Source organism: Ambystoma mexicanum, chromosome 14, assembly GCF_040938575.1.
Source record: "Ambystoma mexicanum isolate Mex_15411 chromosome 14, UKY_AmexF1_1, whole genome shotgun sequence".
Classification (NCBI taxonomy): Eukaryota; Metazoa; Chordata; class Amphibia; order Caudata; family Ambystomatidae; genus Ambystoma; species Ambystoma mexicanum.
Genome location: NC_090940.1, coordinates 153,703,640 through 153,723,899, shown reverse-complemented (window position 1 = coordinate 153,723,899; position 20,260 = coordinate 153,703,640). Strand labels below are relative to the sequence as shown.

At 45.9% G+C, this 20,260-nt stretch overlaps 1 protein-coding gene across 1 annotated transcript in view; it reads left to right on the top strand.

Annotated features, from left to right (window-relative positions):
• Positions 1-20,260, top strand: part of LOC138527520 (acyl-coenzyme A thioesterase 1-like) — a 119,481-nt gene that overhangs the window by 49,046 nt on the left and 50,175 nt on the right. Inside the window, exon 2 of the mRNA XM_069638772.1 lies at positions 10,105-10,307. Within this exon, the coding sequence (XP_069494873.1) occupies positions 10,105-10,307 (203 nt within the window). The remainder of the gene's footprint in view (positions 1-10,104; positions 10,308-20,260) is intronic.

Here is a 20,260-nt window from a genome sequence, read left to right as displayed (position 1 = left end):
TTCAAGGTGCTACAAGACAAGAGGGGAGGGGGGGTAAACGGGGATGAATGAAAAACAAGCCGTCTACTACTAGGTCTACTGTTAATCGGATCGCGCAAGTACAGTAACAAGAAGTGCAGGAGAGGGGGGAGGTGCCGGTCGGAGCTGGATGCGCTAATGCTAAGGAGGGAAGAAAGTGGGGAGGGTGCAAGTGCTAGGGAGGGGAGGAAGAGCGGGGAAAGGGCCCCTTTGCTAGGCGAGTGCTAAGGGGAGACCAGGTGGACAAGTGCAAGGGGAGCGCAGGGAATGAAGGTCCACATGCTAAGTGCGAGGACCGGGCAGGTTGGGCTCAGAGGTACAGACCTGCTAGGTTTGTGCAGGGGAGGAAGCCCGGTTGAGCAAGTGCAGATTTGGGGGGTGTGGTGGGGGGGGGGAACAGGGTAGACCATACCATGCTGGGGTAGACTGGGCGAGGAGGGCCTGGTGCCCTGTATGAATCAAAAGGAAACCAGGTGGCCATTCAAAATGCGTCGGAGAGGGAAGGAAGAAAAGAGGATGGTCTTGAGAAGCTTCAGCAACTTAAGGAGATCCGGCTCAAGCCTGATAGGGGCAGGGTGGCTATTACAGAGGGATGCTCCTGCGGAAGAGAGATCTACCCCCCTCAGCCCCCACCCCCATTCCTTGCTTGGAAAAGCTTATCTACAGAGAATAGTTGGGGCTAGAAGACCAAAGGGCTCTTGCAGGGAGGTATTTAGGGAGAGTGAGAGTTGGATGTAGCGGGATCCCAGGCCCCGGAAAGCCTTGTGGATGATGCAGAGGGTCTTGAACTTGATACTTGCAGCAAACGGGAGCCAGTGGAGAGATTTTAGAGCTGGAGAGATGCAGTCCTTGAGCTTGAGGCCAAGGATAAGTCTCGAAGTTCTATTCTGTACTAGTTTAAGGGGGCGAAGGGAAGATTTAGGCAGATTGAGGAAGAGGCTGTTGCAGTAGTCCAGCTTAGAGAGGACCAGAGCTCTGGAGAGATTGAGTTTCTGGGGGAAGGTGATGAAAGGCAGAGTCCCTCTGAGGAGGTGCAGCTGAAAGTATTTGTATTTTGTATTTATTAAGTTTATGTAGCGTTTTACACCAAAGCGCTGCACATTTTAACAGGATACATTTAACAATAACAAAACAGTAGAAGCAAAATGGGCCTTCGTGACAAGGTCCGTGAAGTGAGGAGAAAAGGAGAGCGAGAGGAGTCAAAGATGACACCAAGGTTTTTTGCCTCACAAGAGGGTGAAGGGAGGGTCCCCTTGGAGGCAGCCAGAGAGTGGAGGGAAGGGGGACCTGGGGTCCCAATGGGAAGGATCTCGGTCTTACTGGCATTAAGGCAGATATCGTTAGCAGCCTGCCTTGCCTCAATAGCAGTCAGACAGTCAGGAATGAGAGCTAAAGAAGAGGAGGCATTGGAAGGAAGCATGAAGGGGGGAAGGAAGCATGAAGGAGAGCTGTATGTCGTCCGTATAGCACGGAAAGTGAGGAGAGAAGGCGGGCTGGAGGAGCAATGTAAATGTTGGAGAGCCATGGTGAGAGAATAGAGCCCTGAGGGACGCCGCTGGTAGAGTATGATGGGGGAGAGAAAAGGGTCCAGTTGAACCTGGTATGGTCGGTTGGAGAGGAAGGAGGTAAACTAGTCCGGTACCAGGTCAATGATGCCAAGGGTATCATTGAGCCGATTTTATAAGGGCGGCATGATTGACCGTATCAAAGGCAGAGGAAAGGTCAAGAAGGATGAGAATGGAAGGAGAGTTGGAATCAAGATCTCAGAGCAAGTCTTCACAGGAGTTCAGGAGTCCAGTTATCATGCCTCTGGATGCTCTAAAGCCTGACTGGTGGTTGTGGAGACAACCAACAGATTGAGTGTGGTGGATCAACTGGGAGATGACCAGCTTCTCCAAGAGTATACGCAAGAAAGGGATAATGGAGATAGGGTGGTAGTTATCCCGCAGGCGGGGTCGGCAGAAGGATTTTTGAGGAGAGGATGCACAAGGGAGTGCTTGGGTGGTAGCAGGAAGGAGCCAGTGGCAAAGGAGTGATATTAGAAATCAGCCATGGCTGGAGCAAGGTAGACAAAGTTGTCCTTGATAGTCCTGGAGGAGCAAGGGAGCACCTGTTTGGAGGATACTTTCATAGAGGGAACTTGTCTAGCGACCTCATCCGGTGGTATGGGCAAGAAGGAGCAGAGAGGAGGAAGAGGGGGCAAGGGAGGCTTGAGAGCAGGTGATGGAGAACAGGGTGGTGTAGAGGAGAGTGAGGAGAGGATGTTCTGAGTTTTGGTTATGAAGTGACAGGCAAGTGATGGCAGAGGAGAAGTGTAGACTGTGGTAGGATTGGCGAGTTCCTTCTAAATTTTGAAGAGTTAAGCCCCGTTAGTGGCTCCAGAGATGCAGGCCTGGATATAGGCCGTCTTTTTCGAGCGGATGGAGACGTCTGTATTGCTTTTGGAGCAGACTGCAGGCCAGTCTGTCAAGAGGATGTTCTCGAAGCCTGCCACTTCAGTTCAGCAACTCTGCACTTGCGTTTCAGAGAGGCTAGGTCGGAATCATACCAGGTGTTGCCCTTGGAGGCAGGCTTCCTGTGGATCCTCATGATGGGGGCAAGGATGTCCAGCGTGTTGAAGATGGAGAGGTGAAGGTTAGCAAGGACTGTCAGTGTGAGTCAGCGGGAGGAGGAATGAACGTGGTGGCAAAAGCAGCAACTGACACACTCTTCATCGGTCGAATGACATAGGAGACTGGCAGTGCGGGCAGAGGCTTAGCCAGGGAACCCTAGAGATCCAGGCGAGGGGACCTGAGAGCATGGTCCGACCTGGAGAGAGGTGTAATGAGAGATTTGGAGATGGGGATGTCTGCTGAGATGAGAGCATTCGGGGTGTGTCTGGCTGAGTGTGTCGGCCCGTAGGGAAGAATGGTGAGGGAGAGTCAGTGGCTGCAGAAGAGTCCAGAGGCTGCATCAGGGGAGTCGAGGTGAATATTGAAGTCTCCAAGGAAGATGAGCTCTGAAGCGGATGCCAGGAAAGAAGAGGTGAGGTCGGACCACTTCGAAAGGAGAGACACCGGGCCATGGGTCCTGTAGATGGTAGCAAGAGTAAGCAAGCAGATTGGAGAGCCACTAAGCCTGCAGACAAGGCAATTGAAGGAACAGTAGGTCTGAATGGGTATGATAGTAGCAGGAACCCATTCAGGCAAGATTGGGGCCACTGCGCTCCCAGACAGGTTAGACCCGGGCTTCGAGAGGATCTTGTAGCCCTCAGGGAGGAGTGTGTCAAAAAATAGTCACAGAGCTGACAGTGAACCACTTATCGGTGAGAGCGAGGATATCGACGTCTTTCAAGGAGGTGGAAGATTTCAGAGGAGTATTTAATGGCAGAGCATGTGTTGAGGGTAGCTAGGTGGAGCTGGTTTCCATCTTTTTGAAGGTCTACCGAGGAGGCATACAGGAATGTGGTGCGCCTGTTGGTGGTGGCAAGGGGGCCAGAGGCGTGGCAGAAGGATGAGTGTCAGGAGAAGGTAGGAAGTTGATGAGACCGAAGACGCCCATCAAGGAGGAGGAGGAGGAGGAGGAGGTTGGGCATGAGACTTAATGCCATGAGGAGATGCCAATTAAAATGTAGTCCATATGACTTGAGTGTCCCCGTCCATTATAAGTTAGTCAAGCAGGATTGTCATCCTTCTGTCTACCACTAAGCACCCTTTCACCCACTTTGAGCCATAACTGAGCAACCTCTAAGGCTAGGTGATGTTCCTTTCTAGGTTTGGTGGAATTAGTGGCAGGAATATTGAAGGCTAAATCTTCCTCATAGAGCATGTCAGACATTGAGTCTAACTATTCAAACAGCACTTTGGGGCTCCTGTCTCTAAGCAGGACACGTTGCCTCAATTTTGTACAGCGGCTCCCATTTATCAATGAGATTTTCCAGTGTGTAAAACGTGCATACCAGAAGCCCTCCATGGCCTGTTGTGTAAACATTCATAACCAGTAAGTACGATCTAGTAGATACTTCTAAAACAATTGTCAAATCAACCAGTTATTTGCATTCTAATTTCTGGATTTTTGGCATTCCGTGCTTACCTGATTTACAAGGTCTCTGATAGGCCGCCCACTCGGGCCCTTCATTGCAAGGCAAATGAAAATTTCTACACCGCTTGACTGGAACTTCTTCCATTACCCAAGTCTCTTGCAAACCGATAATGCCATGGAATCTCGTGAAGTCAACCCATTACCTATCTTCCATCTTACTTGCTAGTCCAGCAATGCTCCAAGACTATATGCTTGCCAAAACAGTGCTAATTAACATGTGCATTCGTAATGCGTTCTTTGAGGGGCTTGAGTTGTCAGTCCACATCGCTGAGGTTGTGAGATCCCTGTCCTGCATGTGAAACCACTTGTAACGAGGTTCACATCCTGGGGTTGTGAAACTGGTGGGAGATGGGAGCTATTTGGACCTACCTTTAGATCCCCAGGCCAACTAATGCTTTACAAACATAACTATATAGCATTTTGTGTGTTTGTGAATGTGTATGAAGAAGCATTAGAAAACCTCTACAAGACATTTAAAGACTAATGGATCATGCATAATGGACAACAATGCACTCCAGTAAAAAGCAAAAACAATCTATAAATTAACTTTAAAATATTTTCAATAAAGTACAAAACTGAAATGTGCCACATTGGCCTGATCAATTCATACAAATCGTAACCTATAAATGCAAAGGAAAATATGATTTATATGATACTGGCAAAAAGTACCCATTTTTTGAACGGGTTCTGTGGACAGACATAACTCACTAATTGTTAAAAATCAATGATACTGTAGGTCGCTGTTCGATTCGCTTTTTGCTTATGTGCTTTGCGCCCTGAAGTAAAATGCACTCCGAATGGGCGTGTGTGGCTCCCTGACATACCCTCGAGCAGACATTGTGGGGGGAGAGTTGTGCTGCTGCATACTAGGACCTTCTGTGCTCCCTCCCCTCCTGTCGCCACACCCTGGTGTGGTGCAGTTCATTGCGGCACATCACGATGCAAATATCTTGAAGCCGTGCATCCTAGGGCCTTGAAATGTGGTTTTGGACCTCGAGTTTTGTTCCTTGTGTCTAGCGTCCTTCTACGACCACATGCTGATTTTAGGCAACTGTATCATGTGTGAAGGTGCTGAAATCCGGGGAAAGTGGTGGTGTGTCCAAATATGTAGTCAGTAATGTCCGGGGGGGTCCTAACGGGTCACTATACGAAATTTGGTGCAAATTAGTGAAGCGGGTGTAATTGTAGAAGGAACAAAGCTTCGCCAAGCCACAAACAAATTTTGACTTGTATTAATATAGATATAAAGCATCTTTCATGAAGTTATACAAACTGTTGCACATCAACCAGAATATCTCCTATTAGATCTCACATTCATTCTGCTCAGTGTGTTTCAAGTCATTTTAAGACTTCCATCAGGAGGGATACATCTTGTCTTCCTACAAGTAAAAATATAAATGTATATCAACCAAGTAGTGCCCCCCCCTATTCCGAAAGAGCAGACTGTCCAAAATGTAATTAGAAGGATAGAAAGATCAAGTCACTTACCTTATGTCTTGATATGTTCAAAATATAAATTCCTTTAGAATGGTTCATCCAAACTATTTTTATTTTTAACATTCAATACTAAAACAAAACAAAAAACAGAGTTACATACAGAAGCCAGAAGTTCGCCCACCTTCGGGTGTGGCACTATATAAACAATCTGTAGCATAACGGAGACGGGGTTAATATATACAACCACTTTCAAAACCAACGTTCTTGCCTATATGGGTGAACTTAATCACTCAAGGCTGTTGTCAGCATTTATAAGAACAATGCAAGTCGAATAATCCTACCCTGGTAACCGAAAGTGAATGACAATTTCTGCCATTTTAAGTTGGTAGTGTTGGTAGGAAATAACCTGCTCTTACGATTATCTACAAGAAAAAATGCTCTGAAGGCGCTTTTGTGCTCCTCCTTCTCCCAAGACTGCTTTCTGCTGCTTGATGCCAAAATTGGAACATCATGTCTTTCTGACTTTCTGGTGTGGCTCTCACTGCTGCTGAAAGGTTTTTCCATTTTCTTTTTAACTGTGTGGTGGCGTTCTGGTACTTTTCTCCTGGTGTGGAGACCGCCAGTGGTCCAATGGTATGTCTTGCGGCACTAAGTTCCAACCGGTGACTCCCGGTTATGGTCACTGCAGTGCATCTCCGTCCTGACGCTGCTGTAGCAGAATTTCTTCAGGTTCATTTATCTGTGGGGTCCATGGACTCTGCCTGCAGTAATTTTTCTGCTCATCTAATTGATTCCCTGCTGGCCCTGCCCATCCAGGACAGAACTGCGACCTCTGGCTGCATCTCCAGGTACCCCTCTCTGCAATCATGGAGTGATTACTTGGACTGGATTTCGTCTAATGGGTCTCTTTTAGTCATCATAGAGCCTTTGCCCGTTGCTTGGGCCCCAGGTGCTTGGGTTACAGACTGTGCCCATCCAGAAGGTAAACACAAGCTCCCTGGCTGCTGACATCATAGCTCCCCACTACAATTTCCAGATCGACGTCTTGGTGAGTGGTCTGTGTGCCGTCCTTGGACGTACCTCCATTGGATAACATTGGGCCATTTACTTCTATTGGGCCATAGACTGACTAACAGTGGGGTTTTGGGGCTGTAATAACTTGATGGGATTTTGAACCTCACTAAAAATCAAGTTGACTTTGTACAGTTAATTGAATATGGCATGACCCGGTATGGTCATATTTTCTGAAAAGTTAAGATTACTTGCCTTATAACTGTAATTGTCTTGCACAGCCTTTATATAAATAATATCTTTGTGCATATATATTTGTGTACCTTCCCTTACTGCGTGCTTATCAAAAGTATTTAGAGTAGCTGTGAAGCATCCTCCACCTTCTTTTAAGAGTTGCCTTGATTTCTGCATACCACTGCTTGAAGAGTACGGATAACTCTGAGGAACACCTTGTAAATCATTTCAATAGCATATGAAACGGTAGCCTAAAAACAGTCAACAGTTATTCAGGCAAAATACATTTTTAAAAATACTAAAGACTTTGTTGGACATTGTGTGGATATAAAAAAAGCAAAGACAATTTCCAATTCTAGTAGTGTCTCCAAATGAACAAATCCCCAAAATATAGACTAGCAGAAAATTGCTGTAGTGGTAGAATCTTATTTTATATAGTAGTACGTTTTGCACCACAAGAACATAAAATGTGTTCATAAATCTTGCAGAGTCAAAAAACACATGCACGGAACAATGAACTACAACTGTATGAAAAAGGTGCTCTACAACGATGCACCCTACACGTTTCTGTCACTGATAAGTATAGGACCAACCTCAGGGGTGTATCGTAGTTGTGTGGTGATTTCATTTTTTTTTTTTTAAATGATGATGCGACAAAGCCGTAACTCCCCGGGTTGTGGTGAGTATGAACCTGGACCTGGCAATGATGCGATGCAAAGATATTCCCTGGGGAAAGGGTTGAGATCGGTAAACGGGTAAATAAAAGCAAAATAGTTTGATTTATCTGGCCCTCATTAGTTTGGGTTTTTAGGTGCCACTTGCAGCATCTAGAAATGGCATATGAGGAGAGACAAAAAAGCTTGTAGGTATTGTTTGTTTACTTTCCCACCCATGACCAAGTTAAATCCCTGTGGCTATTCCCACCCAGTTCCTGCCCATCCCTGCCCAAAACACCTCCGCATGGGAACTCTTTGAGCATGCTTTATTCAAGTTTTACCATCAAACTTTGCACTCAAAGTGCCTACCAGTGTTTTTTCAAAGCAGTCTTCTGAGAGTTAATGACTGAACTGGAGGTGTAAACGTGCTACTGGTATGTCTTAACCAGGTTTGCCTTCAGCCACTCTATTTATAAGCACTATTCGTGTGCTTCACTGAAGTCCTGTTAAAAAACGAGCACTGTATTGGCTTCTGTATAAGTACTAGGCATTTGCCAGGAAAGGCTGTTGGGTCCCCACAGCCCTACAGATCAGGGGTGCATCAACCACTTTTACTCCCTAAAAGTTGGCAAATACTTCCAAAAAAGAAAAATGGCGAGTAAATGCTCTCAACAAAAACTAGGAAACTGACACACAGAGGTTTGTCTCCCTGCTTTCACACACATAGCTCCAGTGATATGGTTGCACCAGTAGTGCCACAGGGTGAAACTACTTTTGTTAATACCTGATCCAAAGAGATAAACAAGTATCTTTTAATGTGCATGAATAACTAGGTTTAAATTCTTATCTGGAGAACTGGATGCACCGTTTCTCCCCAACATTTCATCACCTGCTACCAAAACAGCGGTGCCTGGCAAGTACCTTTCCCATGCCTACACAAAAGCCCAAGCTGTTGGCTTTACCAATGCTTGTTTATATATAATGGCAACCATCTGCTGCCTTGGGGTGCTACTAACAGAACGTTGATGTTGTAAAGGTACAGAAAGTTAAAAAGGATAATTACGAGATTATGAAATGCACACATTTAATCGGCAGGCCAATGGGTTATGAGAACATTGATTTATTTTTCTGACTTACTGGGGAAATAAAGGTATTGATTTCAAGGCAGGTTTCCAATTGAGTGTCGTCTTCATGGATTATAGTCAAGCCACACTCAGGCATAAACGTCATAGTAGACTTTCAGAAATTGTTTTTTTATGACTCCCAACTTATTCAAGTGTTCCCTGCTTGCCCATGCACGTTTTTGTCTCTATGAATGTTTTGCATACTGCTCTTTTGGGGAATTTAAAGCTGCATTCGGTATGTCATAAACAGCTCTACATGTGGGGATTATGTCAATCATATTTTGACTGTCAGCTATATAAGGGCATTGTTGGAGTTTTTGTGGCTATGCTTCTCGTATGTCAGCTAAAACATATTGTTTTTGTCAGTGATTGCTCTATTGCTTGTAGAGCTGTAGAGTACTAAAGATGCTGAAGTATATGTTTATCGTAGTACAAAAAGGTTGTATAAATTAGCAAAGATTGGTGTTGGAGGAGGCAAATGTGTTAAATAGGTGTAAAGTAGTTGTAAAGTAAAGAGATGAGCAGATTTTAGAGTTCTATTGTGGAAAAGGGGTCTGTATTTGACAGTCTAAAGATTGTGGGTGGTCCAGAGGGGTAGGTGCAGCCAATGACGGAAGGTGAGTGAAATGTCCAAGAAGCCCCAAGGGCTTGTTAATTATCTGGGCAACCTTGTGCTGTCAGTAGTGAGCCAGGCGGTTGGATGGGAGGTCGGCAAGAAGGAGGTTGTCATTTTCAGATTTGGTGACCAGGAAGTGATTGATTTCATTACCATGGGGAAATAGAAATGGGTGTGTATTGGCAGTTACAAAGGGCTGTGTGCTATGAGTGCGCACAAGATTGCACATTACTTTTTAGAAGAGAAATAGGAGTTGAAAGAGAGGCCTATGTTACTTGGTGCAGATGCTGCTAATAGAATGGCATCATTCACAGATGGCTAAATAGAAAACATAGATTGCTCTGCAGAAGGGAAGATGATCAATTCTATGAATCCTGAAATGGGTTGCTATGCAGACCAGACGCTGATCAATTCTATGAATCCTGAAATGGGTTGCTATGCAGACCAGACGCTGATCAATTCTATGACTCCTGCTTTCGACCTATTCCGTTATAGTTGATGGCAGTTCTAGAATGGCACTTTTCACTGAAAGATGGAATAGCAGAAATAGGTCGCTATGTAGATGGGAAGATGATCAATTCTGTTTTGGGCAGAATCCGTTTTAGTCTGTGACCAGTCTTGTCGGAAGAGATAGCAGAGAAAGTTTGTCTCTAGACCGGGAGGAAGAAGTGATGCTGAAATTACATATTTATATAAAACCTTAAGAGGGAGTGGTGTAACAAATGGAGAAGGCGATGTGTTGTGATGGTGTCTCTGACGATGAACATATATTAGTCATTTTGCAGTGCTGATGAGTAAACGTGTTTGAAATGATTAGTGTGACTGGCTATGACGTTCGAATAATTGATTTCTGTCATGATGCTACAGAGTTCGAATGCGTTTTCTATAAAGACTAAGTTTACATAAAACGTAATATTTGTTCTTGCAGGAGTTGGACCTTTTCCTGGTATTATTGATATCTATGGCACCGGTGGCGGTCTCCCTGAATACAGAGCAAGTCTGCTAGCCAGCCGTGGCTTTGCCACATTGGCGTTGGCTTACTACGGCTATGAAGATCTCCCAAAGCAAATGAAAGAATTCCATTTGGAATATTTTGAGGATGCTGTAAACTATATGCTGGGACACCCTCAGGTAGATTACAGAGTGAAATCTGGATATACAAGTCTAACCTGCATGCATCCTTTTTAAAGGGTCCCCATCAACAAACAGTCCAATGATATCAAAGGATGAATTTACATGGGGACGTTTCAGAGGAAAAGCTTTCTGCTGGTCATTCAAGGTGTGCGCGCCAGTTTACTTTTGTTTTGGTCAAAATCCTGTTAGGTATCCAGAAATGGTGTCATCTACTATGCAAGGTTTAAGCATGCGCCTATGCTCCACCACAGAGCGAGACGTGAGTGACTGGGCTTAATCTATGGCGCTGGCCCATGACAGTTAAAGGGAACTGTTGCTTTAGAGGGGTGTGGCATGGAGAGAGATGACCGAGGTTTGAGGTAGCGGGGCAGAGATGGCGAAGGATCAGTTCTTAGTAGCAAGAGGTTGGTCTTAGAATTGGGTAGATCGCTAAGACTTGATTAGACTTCTAAGCTGTATGAAAACTGCTCTAACCCACGGAACATCAGGTCTCTTTTTTTGTCTAATCAAACAAACAAGCACCCTTGACACGGGGTGCAGTCCATAAAATGCTAAAACCTGTGACACTGAAAATAGCAGGAATGGTTTGGGTAAACTGAAGAGTTGCTGTTTATTTTGCCCCTTACTACATAGTATATAATAAGTAAAAGGACTGATAAATTTGACTTGAAGAGAATAGTAACCCAGCTAATCTCCAGCAACGTCTCTGTGTAAAAATCTGAGCAAATGTCTGTTCTAAAGGAAACCAAGGGCAAGTTTTACTCAAGTGTGTATAGAAACCAGGCATGGATTTCCACAGGACAAGGTCTACAGAACAGATCCATGTCCATAGGTGGTCATTACGAGTATGCCGGTCTGGAAAAATGTGCCAGTGACATGTGTAATGGCACCTTTTCCAGACCGGCATACTCCAAGTCTGCCTTGCCGGTAGTTCAGGCCCCTACCGGCAGACAATTCACTGAAGCACTGGCACTGTTAACTGTGCCAGTACCGGTTCCCATCCCATGGAGTCCTATGGGGCTCCATGGGAAAGGGAACAGGAACTTAGCGTTACTCCACCACCCGTAATATCCCGGTGATATCGGCCAGCGGAAACGGTAATCTTGTAATGACCTCCATATAGTGTCACCAATCTGGTCTCCAAAATTCTTTTTACAGAACCACCGCTTTCAGCATGCATTGATGGCACTGGGTTCCTAATTTAATCGAAAGAATCAAAAGTTAAGTGTAGGGTGGTGCTGGTGGTGACATTCACTTGTAAGCTCTCATATTTCTGTTTCATTTACCAGTTTCCCTGCTGATATTTATTTTATAGACTATGTCTGATCATGCCATAATAAAAGCTTATTCAAGCAATTATATTTATTCGAAAGGACAGTCTATTATATGTATAATTTACCTGAGCAGCAGAAGAAAAAAGTGACATTGTTTATTAAAGCAAAAAATCAAGCTCTGACACAGGCAGCAGTTTGGCTTCTTGTGGTAGGCACGCGATAGGCATTTGCCAGGCACTGCTTATCATGGTACTACCTTCTATAAGATGGCAGCAGCTGCAAATGCTTTGATTACCTGGTCATATGACCGAAGCACCTAGCAAAAGTCCAGCCAATACTTATGCACAAGCCAACACGTTTGGCTTTGTCAATGCTTGCTTGTCAACAGAACTTCATTACAAGGAACCTACAAAGTGGCAGAGGGCATTTGGCTAGGATATTTTTATTACACCTGTAGGGCACTTACCGCTACAATTAAGCCATTAACTCTTGGCAAATTGCTTAAAAATAACACTGGCAGACCAAAGTAAGATGTTACTGCCTGATAGAGCTAGCTCAAAGAGATCCCAAGAGGGTGTGATTTGGGCAGGTACTGGTTGGGCATGACCATGTGCAGGCAATGGGTAGGTAAATACCCAAACGGCAGCCACACGCTGCATGTCCCTGCTCATATCCTCTTCCCTCCTAGACTACAGTGCAATAGTAAAGGTAACTTTTCACCCCAGTGTGCTTTTGTGGGAATTATTCTCCTTTCGCTTGTGCTAACCTACTCGCAGGTGCTTTGGGAATGCCTACCTGGTGCCTGTGTCCCTGCTGGACACATTCTGTAAGTGCTGCTTAGCTCTGCTGTATCTGCCCCACTTCAATGCAGCATACGTGTTAAGAATCAGTGGCTGAGAAGGATTAGGGGAGGGAGCAGAGTACAGAGGTTCAGACCTATTTTGTCCATCTGCATGCATTGCTGTTTTTTTTTTATTTCCTTTGTAAAGGATACTGCTTAAGTCGGAATGGGAGAAACATGAAATCTAAAACTCCTTGACTATGTCACTTTTTCTGATTCACCAAATTCACAGGTTACCGGAGGTGCCTTTGCATGTAGTTTAGACAACCACCCCCTCGATGCACTTGCAGGTTTTGATATCACACAACATCAACCACTTTGAAATCACTGTATGGCCTTCCCAACTATGCTTTTTCACCTCTGGACAAAGTCCTCAACTTCGGGGTCCTCACACTTTTCAACCTTTCACTCTTTACTGCTACTTCTCTCCCTGTCGCCAGATTGCTTAGCTATTTATGAAACAAAGAGTTAAGTATAAACTTCTTATCATCTTCAAAACTATCCATGAACTTGCCCCACCATACCTACCTGCTCATCGTCACCCTACTCTCCAGCCTCACTCGTTGCGATCTACCTCGCCTCATCTCCTTGCCACTACTCAAGCCCCATGTGCTCCCTCTCATTTCCGATCTCTCCCTTTCCTCGCTCCCCTACTCTGGAATGCTCTTCCTCTCTGTACTACTCCAACTCTACCACTATTTAAATCCAACCTCAAAACCCTCCTCCTTTCTAAAGAACCAGTTTCCTAGCAATCTGTTACTCCATTACCCTGCTTCCCTCTCTCCTAACCTCAAACAACTCTACAGCACTTTTCCATCACCTCTCTATCCTTGATTCACACTTCCTCCACCATCGTGTTCCTATGTCATTCTGTCCTGTCCGTGTCCCTGGTTTGTTTCGATCTTCCCCTGCAACATCTGGTCTTCAAGTCACATTCACTCACTCCATCGTCAAGGGCCCATGTCCTCCACTGTGCTAAAATTTACATTTTGTCTGCATTTTTGTGCCCAAAATTCATTGCTTTCTTGAAATTTCTATAATGAAATGTTTTTAAAAAAATCCACTGCAAAACCTGAGGCTACTACATGTGTGTACAACAACTGTAATTCATTGTTAATGAGAAGTGCCGGCAAGCACACGGTTCTTCATCTCCAGCTGAATGCATTTTCTTGGTTGAAGGTTTTGGAAGCTCTTAATTTTGTTACAAGCCTCATACATGAATGTGTTAGCATGTCTGACATCGTAAAATGTACCGTTCACGCACGGGAACACAATTTGATATCACATCCATTTAATTGAAACCCCATTGAAGCGCTATGATTTGGGCATCTGTTAGCTGTGTTCACTGGTGTACTTGCTTGTAAGCCAGTGACATTGCCATTCATATCGGTCATTCAGAAAAATAGGGAGACCAGGGCATGCCTCAGCTCCATGTACACTAACGGGCGTCGGACTGTTCCCCATTCCTACCGGTAAATTGGGAAACCACCCCATTCTCATCTCGCTCTGTCAAAGCAAATCAATTTGGCTCTCCCCAACAGCACACTGTTGTACAGCTGAGTAATGTGTTACTTTGCTGGTGAGCTGTAATAATCCAATGTTAAACAGACAAGTTCTCACAATAGCAAGTTGAAATACACAATCGCATTTGCACAAATTGCCCTATGCATGTTAGCTTTAAGTCTCTGCATACAGGGCAGTGGCTAAATACACTTATACAATATACCCACTCATCCAGCAATGGCCTGCTTACAAAATATTGGGACATGGTTTACTGCCCTGTGCAGGTAACATTCACATATATAATTCCATTACAACGCGATAACACAAGCAAAACAAAAAGCATATAATAAAAATAAAACATTAAAGTGGCTAAAAAACAAATGTCTGTAATTGCCAAGGAAACAAAAAAAACAATGCATAATTCCTTCTCTTGGTGGCCCTTTCTACAAATTACTTAAGTGACCAGGCACAGCGTTCAGTTTATGTACTTAAGAGAATTAAAAATGGCAATCAACATGATCTAAAATGTTCATCTCGTTGCAGGAGTATTGGATAGGTTCCTCTTTCACATCTTTGATTTTTCACCACTTCTCTTTATTTCCCTCTACCACCTCCTCATACTTATCAATGTTACATTGCCTCCTTCAACAACTCGTCCACCAACTCCTTATCTCTTTCCTCTATCTCCTTTGCCCCTCTCATGCTGCCCCTCTACTTTCCTTCCCACCTTCTTCCTCCTTTGGGCACCTTCTCCACCATGTTGGGCACCCCTCGTGCACAGTCAGAGTTCTCTGTTTCTCTTCTTTCTCTTCCACTTTCTTCACCCCTTTGGGCACCTTCTGTACCCCTTTGGGCACCTCTCCTCCTTACTCATTAGTTCCCTTTTTGCCCCCTTCTTGGGATTTCCTTATGTCCTTCTACTGCTCTCCTCAGATCTTTCCTCTATGGCCTCCTTCCTTCCAACCTCCTTAGTTCCAACCTTCTCCATAGACCTCACTCCTACCCCATCCAAGTGTTCCCTCTCCTTCTCTGGTCTCTTCTCTCAACCCTCTGGGTCATTCTCCTAATCTTCTGTGCCTTTTACTCCCTAAATCAATTGGTCTCTTTTCCTAGCCGGCCGACTCCTAATCCCTTACCTCCAGGGACTGTTTTTCCCCAGCTTCCTGAGCTTCCCCTACTATCTCCTACTTATCCCAGCCTTTTGGATCTCTTTCAGCCTTCTGTCTCCACTCTTCATCTCTCTAGGCAGCTCTGAATGAACTCTTCCTCCCTCCAACACCAGACCACTGGCACGTCCCATGCTTTTTGTAGGGCCTTGGCCCCACCTTCCAGCCTCTGTCTCTGATGAAAGGGTACTCGGTTATGCACGCTGCGATGGGCTGTACGGCTCTGCCCCTGGAATGTAGTACAGCCCTGGTGTAGGACTTGTGTATGACTTGTCTCTCCCCTACAGGGGTTGGTGGGGGGTTATATCGTTGCCTGCCACACCTTAGCCCTGCCTTCTAGCTCCCTGTGGGGTTTAGGAACACAGGAATTTCTTTTTAGGCAGCTGCTGTAGACATAAGCTTGTTCACCCAACCCCTGAGGCTGGCTTTCAGTTTTGATTTGGGTCTTGGGACTGGCTAGTCCCTCTAGTTTGATGGGCCGCTCTCTGGTGTTCACACCCTGACCCTGCCCTCGGAGTGAACTTTCTAAGCCTACCTGTAATGGGAGCGGAGGTCTTGAGCAATTACTTGCTGGACGCCCCTCAAATTTATATGGGATTCCTGTACTCCTCTGAGAAAAGCCAAACCTGCAGGTACTGCCGGCTTTGTGGGACTTCCACTCCTTGATTTCCTTAAACTGTCAAGAGCCAATCTCCGGGGATCCCCCGAATGACTCTCTGGGCCCAGAAACAACATACTTGTGGTGACATCCGGCCCTCTGGGAAACTCCACTATCTACTTACAAGGTCAGGCTGGGGACTTCATCAGAGATTCAACCCATGTCACATCCACCTTCTGCATTGCAATTGGCTGTTAAGCAGGGGTGACGGGACAAGCCACAAGGCTGGCAACGTTCAGCCTTTTGCAGAGGTATCGGGTGTTATCCTGGATACTCTTAAATGGTAGCCCTTCTGCATTTCTTTCTTTTTTTTTCTCGTTTAGTCTTTATTAAATTTCAAACCAGTACACCCAGTTGTAGGCAGTGAGCAGATAAAATAGCTGAGAGTTAAATCGCATTGCGATTGTGGCTTCGATTCTCTCAGCCTGAAAACCATCATACTGCGGAAAAACAGTTAAAATGCCCATGTCCACCGATGAAGCAACTAACTCCCACTTCCAATCCTCCCTCTAGCACCTGGATACTCTGCAAGACCCGTGGTGGGACACATTAATCAATAACCAGTCATTTAACATTTGACACTGAGATCTTAGACCATCCCCCATCTGACAAGTAGTTCAGATCCACCCCTCTGACATCCTTATTCGATGCTCCTCAGTCCGCTGCCCCCTCATTTGTGCCAATCCATGAATGGTCCGGCATGAGAGGGCCTGGACCACCTAAAGTCATGATATAGACACAGCTAGGGATGGAGGTGGGGGGGGGGGACAGGCAGCCCGGGGTATAGGTGACTTTGTGGGATATACTCTCATCAGCCCGGACACCTCCCGTCCAGGTCAGTGTGTCTCGGAATTGGTGAGTGTCCCCTCATGTGGCACGGACATATTATTTATTGAAATATTCAAATATAGGGTCGGCCACCTCACAGAAGAGTGCAGCCTGTGCAGGCCTAGTGAGGCGTTTGAAGGCGCTGCGTTCCATAGAGCATAACTTAGCTAATCGTGCCTTCCTTGAAGATTTGGTGAGTGGGTTGTTGGCTTTCCAATTGAGGATCAGGGTTTTGCGGGCGGAAAAGAGCATTTATATGTATATGGTTATGCTGTAGGGGGTCCCTATGCCAATACTCCCTCTGAGCCCCAAACCGCATCGGGCCAGGTTCCAGTTCCATTTCAGCCCCACCTATGCGTGTGACTTGACAGTGTACAATGCGCCAATCTGCCCCAATCCGTGGGCCGGACCATAGGATGTACCCCAAAAGTGCCAAACCCCTGCATTGTCGCCAACATGTTGGCTAGTTTGTAAGACCCATCCTAAATAGCTTGCTCTGTGTTTAGTACATCCGTTGGATCATTTTATACTGGATATTCCTATTTCGAATACTGCCGTTATCGCCTCAAAAAATCACCTGGATCGAGCACAGCTCCAAAGTCGCCAGACCGTTCGGATGCTAATATATGGTTACGCCCAACATTATTGGAAGCACAAATATTATACAAATATTATAGAAAGTACGTCGGTGTGGATACGCCGTTATATTCTACTCCATTTCAAGTTTGCCCACTGTCGGTGCCGCCTGGCAAGTCTGTTCTGTGGTATGTTTGCGAATCACTGACAGTAGGGTCATATATTGGAGCCAGTCTGTCTCCCCAGTCCAACCAATCGCCTAGCCTCCGGGAAGCTAAGTGGGCAATCCTCCTCGTACAGATCCATAACCCTAATGTGCAGCCATACCGTGTCTTGGTTAGGGTGTATTTCGTAGTATAGCCCATACGACAAGATCACTCTCACACTGATCCACACTGATGCCGTCTGAATAGGTGAGGCAAGCATGGACCGCAGTCTATGCCACTGTGAGAGCGTTGGCCCAACTATTGAACGTCTCTTAATCTCGTCAGGAAGTCTAGTTGGTGGAATCGCCAGTGCTTCAGACGGCGTGAACGGCGCCAACAAGGACAGTTCTATCGTTTTCCAACTGGTCAGATCCTGTGTTTTAAGCTACCGTTTGGCCCAGCACACTTGAGCTGCCAGATATTTTTCCATGCCGGTAGCGCCAATCAGCCATCTGTCTTAGAGGCCTGAAGGCCCTCAAGTTTGAGCCGCGCTTTCTTAACCCTCCCGATAACTTTGGACATGTGGGCATCTAGTTCTTTGAACATTTGCCTCGTTGGGATAAAGGGTAGCATCATAACCAGATAGAACAGTTTTGGTAGAGAGTTCATTTTGAAGGCAGTTATCCTTCGGGTGAGGGATAGCAAAAGTGTGAGTCCCACCGAAGGAGGTCCAGTTTAATTTTCTGTAGGACCGGGGGATAATTCAGTCCCAATATCTCCTCCAAGACGGGACAGATTTTCACACCCAAATATGTGATGTAGCGAAGCTGGAGCTTGAAGGGGGGGTTACCCATCCGGGATCCCAAGGGATGTCAGGCCTCAGCGGGAGAATCTCTGACTTTGCTCAATTACATAGCCGGCCCTGGGACTGAAATCCTGCTGTAGCTGACGTATTCTCGGCAGTGAGGCCTTGTAATTAATTAATTACTTATGTACACTAGTAGGTCATCAGCATAGAGGGGTACCCGATGTTACTCCGGAGAATGCCTGCCCATCCGGGATCAGCCCGCAGTTTTGCTGCCAGGAGCTCTATGGTAAGGGAATATAGGAGGCGGCATAAGGGCATCCTTGCCGTGTACCTGAATACAGGGAGAAGGGGCAGACATAACACTGTTAGTGACCACTAAGGTCATCTGGTCTGTATTAAAGAATCTCACTTTTTTTAAATGTATTTATTTTGCATTCAGTCACGAAAACATAGGTGTCTAGCATACCTTTTCGAATGCCTTCTCGCATGCCCTCTCACAGTCAAGTGTTAGGGTTCCCTCCTCTGGTTCTGCCCCACCTGCAATAACATGCAACAGCCGGCGGACATTGTCAGCAGAGTGCCCTTTTGGTCTTTATGGATGAGGAGTGCAATTAGTCCCTCGATGCGCTGCACCAGGCATTTTGATAGTGTTTTCGTGTCGGCGTTGATCAGGGAGATGGGGCGGTATGACCCCCAATCCCCGATCACATCCTTTCTTGTGGAATACAATGTTAGCCGCCAGCATGGAGCGTGGTAAATGGCCACTAGCCCCAGGGCCTGCGAGCACAGACTCAAGAGTGGGTGCAATGCAGTCTGCTAGTGCGATGGGAAGTCCATCGGGGCCAGCATCCTTGCCCAGTGACCGGGATTTGATTGCCCGGATCACTTCTGATGCGGTGAGCGGAGTGGCAAGGCCCTCTCCTTGAGATACGTTTAATTTAGGCAGCTTGATGGTTGCCGAACATTCGCTGTTACAGTGAGGGTTAATTGGGTCAGGTTTTGCGTATAGTGCAAAATAAAACTGCGCAAACCGCTCATTAATATTCTCATCTCCCTATATTCCTGGCCTGATCCCAAATGGAGTCAATAATCTATGCTGCCTGTCTGTTACGCAGGGCGAGCGCCACAAGATGCAGGGGCCTATCCCCCTTGCAGTAGTAAGTTTGCGACCAGCTGGTAAAAGACTTCTGGGTGCATCAGAGCTTAACAAGTTTCGTGTATGCTTGATGGTCACGTGTGCATTTATGTTGTTTCATTATGTCCGCTCTCAAATGCTCCTTCCGCGCCCCCCAAGTTTTTAGCTCATGGGACCATCTCAAAATACATTGTCCTCGTGTGTGTGAATGCCTTATATGCGTCCCAGCAGTCCAGTGCGGGGTATTCAGAGAATCAATTAGCTTGCCAAAACATATCCTTATCCCCCTCCAAGTGTTCACGTAAGTCTGGGTATCCACGGCGGTCTCCTGCATGGCACCTCTGGTAGGTCGATACGCAGTAATACCGGCGCGTGGCCCGAGAATGTTAAGGCCAGTATGTCACACTTGTGGATAAGGTAGGCAGCGTTGGAGGGAAGCAACCAGCAATCCAGCCTGGAGTCGCTGCCATGCCTGTTGGAGTAGAATGTGTAATCTTTGTTGTTGTATGTGTGATTCGGCAGGCGTCCCCAAGTCTAAGCTCTGCCAGAAGGGATTGAAGGGTGGCCAGCTTCTGTGGGTTGAATTTGTGGGGTTGTGGATGTGCTCTGCCAGTCCAGCAATGGAACCAAGGCTTCATTTTAAGTCCACCCCCAATCTCCCTAACCAATGTCAAAGCCCCCCATGTAGCCTGCACACTCTGTGAACGCATGCGTGAAGGATGGTGTGCCGGCTGGGGGGTGCGGGGGCGTGTGTGTGTATATATGTGTGTGTGATATATACACACACACACACAATATATTGGTAGATCTATTAGATGTGTTAGTCAAATGCACAATGCAGTTGAAATGTTAAAACCTATACATGAAATCAGCTTGTGATTAAGAAGCTAGATGCACTATGCAATTTATAGATAGGAATCTGTGCAGATTAGTGGCCAAACAATAGCCAAAGATGACACACATTATTATGTATCCGATCAAATAGAGGGCATTTATACACATACAGGTTATGTTG